This window comes from Phragmites australis, chromosome 11 (assembly GCF_958298935.1).
Source record: "Phragmites australis chromosome 11, lpPhrAust1.1, whole genome shotgun sequence".
In the NCBI taxonomy this organism is placed as follows: domain Eukaryota; kingdom Viridiplantae; phylum Streptophyta; class Magnoliopsida; order Poales; family Poaceae; genus Phragmites; species Phragmites australis.
The window spans coordinates 10666452-10673389 of NC_084931.1; the positions used below are offsets into that span (position 1 = coordinate 10666452).

Sequence of the window (6938 nt, forward strand, 5' to 3'; positions counted from 1 at the left end):
ACTCAGGCCGGAGGCGCATGATGAAGTCATACAAATGACGCTTGTCACACTGAGCTCACCTGTCAGCAGATCCATCTCGTCGAGTTGACACCACAGACAAGTGACCTGCCGGTAAAAACACGTCCACAGTGGATTCACCTTGCCGGGGGCTCCAAGCTGCTGCTGCAAGTAGTAGAGAGCCTCCCCACCCTGCTGGTAGCGCTCCTCAAGGTACATCCAGATCTCTCACGGACTCAGCAACTTGATGATATCCATAGAGATGTCACGGCACACACTATAAACAAGCATGGTGAAAACGTGAGCCTCATTAGCATGCTAGAACTCAAAGGGCATCAAGCACGCACTGATAGGCGTCCTCAACCTCGTTAGCAACAGCGATGACATCATTGGCCGCCTTTGTGGCAGCATCATCAGCACCCGCCACAGCAGGCGATGGTGTCTCCAAAGGCGTCGGAGGAACAGGCGTTGGAGTACAAGGCAGCTATATGCCTAAACTAGGCTGATATACAAATAACACCCTGTACAAGGGACAAACACCAGCTAGGTACATATACAGCTAATAGCTAGAATGTTTAACAGTTTCTTCCATAAAATATGACTAAACATGATATCTCAATATACAATCACCAATTCATGGCATAAAAAAATGTCCATACTTGGGGGCAATTACATGTACAAGTCATGATGTACATCCTCTTCGCGGCGTCCAAATCTCTAATTATGGAGACCGAAAGGCTACTTGTCTGTGTGTACATGGGCAAGAATTCTTGAACTCAACTAGTTAACTAACTTGATCCTTGTCTTTGAATCGCAACAACTACCTCATTGCATCGTGCACATCTGTAAGAACTTGTAGCAGAACAACGTGTACGTAAGCAATAATAGCAATACCTGAAAACAACAAAGAATTTGTGTAAGGCAAATTTCGACACAGAAAAGCTGAGATACTAGACGAACAGCATATATAATAGTTAAGGAACATATTAACGCGTGCACAAATCAGTTTTGTCAGAAACAAACATGTAAGCCATATATTGTGTATTCACTTCACATATGTACAAGCCATATATTGTATTCACCTCACATACGTACGAGCCATATATTGTATTCACCTCACATACGTACGAGTCATATAAAAATATTTAAATTGACTTTCCACACTCCAATTTTTTAAAACGAAAAAGATATTTGACTGAAATATAGCTATAACAGTCATCTAATAATACTAGGAAGCACCTTACCATACTACAATTTCAAGATGACCATGCACATGTTTCGTTCTCTTTTAAAGTTCTGTAGCTATTTCCAAGGTTATCTACTACTGCAATTCTGTGAACTAGAGTAGCAAACACCATCCCAAAAGCAATACTAACCTAATAATGGTTTTCACAACATGGCCTATTGAAGGTGTGCCTTGGTTGTTGTGCAAAAAGTTAAGATGGCATCTATTGAGGAAGGGAGTATACCACAAATGGACAGATATGACTAAAGATAGATAGCAATAAGAAGCAAAGTACCTGTGTTGACATGGGAGAGCTACAAAAGGAATGCTAGGACTGGAGCCACATATAGGACAATTTGCTTCATCACCAGAAGAATTTGCCGACTTATCTTTGGAGAAAGGCAGAAGGAACTTCTTTACTGAGGATGAGTTTAAGAGGGGAAGAAGCAAAAGCAACATTTCCTGCAGAATTAAGGAATGCCAGCCATCATTTTAAGTTCAGGATTTGATGCAATAATAAAATTGATCATGGATCTGCTGTACTAGTAGCATCGTAAATAAATTTACTTTTGACACACTAGAGGTGCACTACAACTCTGCAGAAATATATGCCATCCACATTGGCTAGACTAAAGGTTTCATTATGCATAAACCCAATCAACAACAGCCTGAATGCAGATAATGTCAACAGTAAATCGATCACTGCATAAGCTAGAAGTTTTTTATACTACCAACTGTTTTTTAGATAACACCAGGACTGCAAGAAAGAGATTTACCGAAAACTCATTCCAAACCAGCTGCCGATTCATGTACTCAAAGCTTACTGCCCTATTCATGTTGGGGCTCCCATAAACAAGTCTGGCTTTCAGAATCCTTTCCACAATAGTTTTGTACCTTTATAAACACACAAGCAAAACTCAAAATTATGTGTGTTCCAAACTTCATAATGATTGAAAAGTCAGCAGGGTCATAATCCATTTTATTTTTTAAAAAAGAATAACTTTCCATTTTCTCACACACTATGCTGATCTAGATCATTCAAGTATTAGGAATAGCAACTCGTATTCCCTGGTGGCCCTGAGCCAGTATATATACACATGTACAGGTGACAATATGCAAGAAACCCCTTATAGTCTAGGGATATTATACAGAGAAATATATATCTAACATCAAGTACACTATGTGGTTATTGGTCAATTTGCTATCACAATTGACTGTTCAATCTCAAGAGTCCAGATAGATGGTTAGTTATGCCAAACTAGGTGTAACTTGCTACAAGCCTAAGAATCGTCAACAATTACTGCAGCCTCATGATGCAAGAAGAAATGAACATAATTGAACTGGTACATGAAGATACCTTCCACCATAAAGAAACAATAATAGGTTAAAGAATGAAGCAGCTCTGTATAATCCTTCGGCATTCTGCACTAAGCCCCAAGCACGGCGTGCTAGTGGTCTCTGCATCACGAAATAGAAATTGTAACTAAGAACAATGAAAAGGAATGTTAAGTTTTCAGAACGAAGTTTTAAGGATCACCTGTTCAGAATCGCCCCATCGACGGAACGCTGAAAAAGACTGCAAGCGTGACCATATATATTGGCCACCAACAAAGCTTATACAATAAAAAATCTTTTGAGAAACTGAAAGCCCAGGTCCTTCCAAACCTGTTCTTACTGAAAAGCACATGAAATCCATCAGATGTTGCTCAGATTATATTAACCTGCATATCATTATTATTCCCTCAAATAAAACAAATCGGTATGGAGAAGTTAGTGCTGGGAAGGTTACAAATGAGCTAAACTTAGCTAAGTTAACCTTGGTGTGGTTCGGTTCATTTGCAGAGCTTAACTTCAGCTTTTGTTTATATAAAAAAAGAAAATGGCAATACCATACATTGTGAAAAGAGCTAGCTCCAAACTAGCTGAAATTTGATGGGTCCATGTAAACACGATAAATTGACAGGTAAATACCGTGCACAAGAGGGCAAGAAATGGTGCAGCTTGAAGCGACGAGACACTAGAACAGGGAGAGGTAGAGCGTAAATGAGAGACATTCTCATTGCTTAAAAATAAAGGATACAATTCCATCCTTTTTATAGATGGAGAAGGACTTGGCCACTAAAAAATCTATCTATAAACAAGGAATCCTGAAGATATGCAACTAATCATGACAAAAAAAAAAAAGAAGGAAGTTGTAACCGATTGCAAAATAGTAAGGGCTAATTTGTAAATATTGTGCTGTGCTTCGATGCACTTATTTTTTAAGGTGGCTGTGGAAAGCAGTTGTTCAAAAATCAAACACAACTCCAACATTTCTGTTATTTGAAAATCAAGAAAATCTCCTCAAAGAACATGGTTTGGGGGTGGGGTGGGGGGTTGCGCAGGTAACCAAGAACCAAACTATCTGAGTGGTTCCACCACATAAGACTATCATAAATTCATAATTCACCGTAATGTCAAACAGGACTGATGTAGGACTGGTAAACCACAGTATCTGTGTAAAGTATCTCTACAAGGAGCCATTGAATCACATCTACACATAGCTATTTGGTAGGTTGCAAAGTTCATACTGTATATATCCTGAGCTAGGTGGGGATAAACATGAGAAAGCCTAATTGGCCCTTATGAAGCACATCTAAATTATAACTTGGTTCGAAATAAATGTCCTAGCAGACCCAAAATATCAAGATGGAAGCAACTTGATGATTTTCGAACAATATATTGTTAATCAATTTTACTAGTCATAAAAGATAGTTAGGTGTAGTTTCTGAGCCTAAGGTTTCTCGGGCACATGTTTTTTGTACTTTATATCCGGGGTGACTAAAGAACATAGCATCTCAAGTAAGACCTTTAATTTTGAATACATCGCGAAAAAGGTTACCTAGAAAGTGAAGAATACCATGTATTTGCAGACCAAATATTTTTTCGCTAGAAGGACAGGTAATAGGATAGGAGTCAAAAAGTTTAATACATTAATATAAGTTCTAACGAGCATTATTATAGATGTTAGACCCATGAGAGCTAGGCTCAGCTGACTTTAACATCCAATGTGCCTCAACCACAGTATGTAAATAAGGTTGTTTTATCTAACGCAAGGACCATGCACGAATCAATGTGATTAGAGAAAGAGATGGTAGCCTGTAGAACAATTCAGGAGAATCCTACTAAACTATAATCAGCTATAGCAAGCATGATAAATATAGACAATTCATAAAACGCACATCATAAAAAAAAATTGACAGCAATTGGCATAAACTTATATAGTAAAATACCTTCTTTTCCTGTGATGGGTGCTGCCCGTTCATCTCTATACCTCAGGTTCATCAGTGCATTGCCTGGGGTCGGCTTGTCAACCCAAATCGAGAACCTCCAGATGAGGAACTCGAGGAAAGCATCGAGTTCAGGCTCATATTGGAATAAGAGTCCTGGCTGATATGAAGAAAAAACGTCAAAAGCTGAAAGCACCAACTAGCAGTCCACTTAAGGTCGGTGCAAGCTATAAGGACAACCCAATCAACAGAATTAGTTAAAAAAAAGTACCTTCATCAAAGAGAACACTTTGACTAACTGCTCTTTCAACATGGCGGACATCTCAACATCTAGCCTTGCAGCATCGAACTGGTTGACCCTAGATATCGAAATTGGGATAATGACCTACATCAAACAAACAATTTCCATTCTGCATTAACCTTGCTACGTGCCTACAATATTCCATGCACATTCTGACAGCAGAAACAAAATAACTTCTCTTTTTTAAAAGCCGCAAGGTGTTTCATTGGGAAACAGAAGAACTGGGAACTAACCACTACACTAGAACTAACAAAAATCGCCACCTATTTCACTAAACTACATATGGATTAGAGAACACCAGATCTTCTTAAAATTTGATATTTGTACTTCATAAGAAAAAAAAAAGTCACCTGGAACATCAAAACTAGCAGCGATTGACAAATTACCATCACCAAATTACTCGACTTTACCTATGAAAAGCCTAAAATCCGTACATGTTAACAGTAGTTGAAAACGCCATGTCTTTATAACCTTAAATGCCATGAAAACAAGAAATCAAGCGACGACATCAAGGCTTCATCCAACAGAATAATCCCAAGAACAAGGGGTCAACTGGATATCACTACCTTGGAGGAATCGCGCAGTGACTCCCACTGTGGGAGGAGGCGCTGGAACTTGGCGATCCATGCGTCCTGCGGCGGCGGCGGCGGCCACTGGGAGGCAGGGGCGGAGTCGACGTGGGACATGGGGGTTCAATTGAACCCCCAAATTCTCGGAAAATAAACTGCACCCTGGATGCAGCTCGCGGGCTGAAGAAGAAGAGCCTGACGGAACCATGGATGGATGGATTAGATTAGATGAATCCGCGACTAATTGTACAAAGAGAACGATAGAGGCGGCCTCGATTGCTCGCAGTCGCAGCAGAGAGGAGGTTCCCCAAGACAGACGAACTCCACGAAGAACAATCCGTCCAAGCGAGACAGGCTATTTCTTACCTTAGCAAGAAAAGAAGAGGTCGATCCAGGTACCTCCGCTGCAGCACCAGTCCTGCCAGCAGCGGGCAGGGTCGAGCAGGGCGGCGACGCCTCTCGAGGAGGGAAGGCTTCGGTGGGAGGAGGCCTGGCTGGCTAGGTGTGCTCCGTCGCCGGCTGTGAGGTCGCCGATGGTGAATTGCTACAGATTACGAGTTGTGGCGGCGGAGAATCGGGAGAGGGAGAGAGGGGGGAAATCCTCATCTCTAGCTGTCTAGCCTCCGTGTCCCCACGAAGCTGTAACGAACTGGTTGCCTGGATCGGCTCTGTACTTCACCGGTGAAACAGCTGTTGATTTGGATGGTTCTGGACCGTCCGATATGAGACGAAAAGATCAGATCTATAATAATACTATAGTACACAAGTTTTTGGTACAGTTCCCAGGTTCAATTTGTCGTTGAGAAAAGAAAGTCAATTAGAATAAGGTTCTTTGAAACCCTTAAAACAATTAAAAATAGAGCTTTGTGCTATATCAAGCAAGACTCATTTTTTTTAGCTCAGCAAAAATAAGTAAGTTCTCATCGGCCTGCTGGCTCGTGAGAATGTAACTAATTTTAGGTGGGGAAAGAATGTGATGTATATAATTATAGTGACTGATGCACTCTTTTTTTTTAACAGAGATCAATTCAGTTTTTATTGAAAACTAAATAACAGGTTCACAACAGAAAAAAGGAAAAGCACAAGGAGTGCCAAAGCACAAACATAAAGAGCTGAGGATACCAGCATCCCAGAGCAAACATACGCAAAAGTCTCCTCCTATTACATCAGAACGGCCAACAACCGTACCATACTGACAGCAAACACTACCCTATTACATCAGATACACGCAGCACCAGGTCATAAATCGGCAATGTCAGACATTGAATCAGGGCTAGGGGAGAAGTTCCGAAGCCACTCCTGGACTTGAGCCGCGGCACCATCTACTTTCATCTTATCGTCATTGCAAAGGAAGGGGCTCCATTTCTGTAGGAATGATACAGTAAGGATCAGAACTTCGACAGGTCTCTTGGGGTAGCGTTTCTCAATCGCCATGATGTTCCTTATCCTCCACATAGCCTAAGCCATACCTGCAAAAAGAAAGATCCTTAGGTTTTGAGAGATGTTAAAGGATTTCGAGAACCAGCTTTCCCATAAGTCGGCAACCGAGGTAGGGAACCCATTCCAGCTGAAGGCAT

The 6938-nt window shown here is 40.9% G+C and overlaps 1 protein-coding gene across 1 annotated transcript; it reads right to left on the reverse strand.

The window, feature by feature from the left end:
- Positions 1-557: 557 nt before the first annotated feature.
- On the reverse strand, positions 558-6055 carry LOC133884817 (peroxisome biogenesis protein 2). Its single transcript, XM_062324381.1, has 9 exons — positions 5728-6055; positions 5359-5556; positions 4763-4876; positions 4495-4651; positions 2760-2896; positions 2580-2680; positions 1999-2116; positions 1518-1684; positions 558-891 (listed from the first exon to the last, which is right to left on the reverse strand). The coding sequence occupies exons 2-9, from the start codon at positions 5476-5478 to the stop codon at positions 786-788; spliced, it is 1020 nt and encodes a 339-aa protein (XP_062180365.1). The 5' UTR covers positions 5479-5556; positions 5728-6055; the 3' UTR covers positions 558-785.
- Positions 6056-6938: the final 883 nt, after the last annotated feature.

Bases quoted from the DNA above. Each gene is read 5' to 3' on its own strand.
- LOC133884817 (XM_062324381.1), bottom strand. From the start codon at position 5,478: ATGTCCCACGTCGACTCCGCCCCTGCCTCCCAGTGGCCGCCGCCGCCG. The intron at 4,652-4,762 runs GTACTTTTTTTT...TCTTCATATCAG, and splicing joins AAGTGTTCTCTTTGATGAAG to CCAGGACTCTTATTCCAATA. The intron at 1,685-1,998 runs GTAAATCTCTTT...TTAATTCTGCAG, and splicing joins TGGTTTGGAATGAGTTTTCG to GAAATGTTGCTTTTGCTTCT.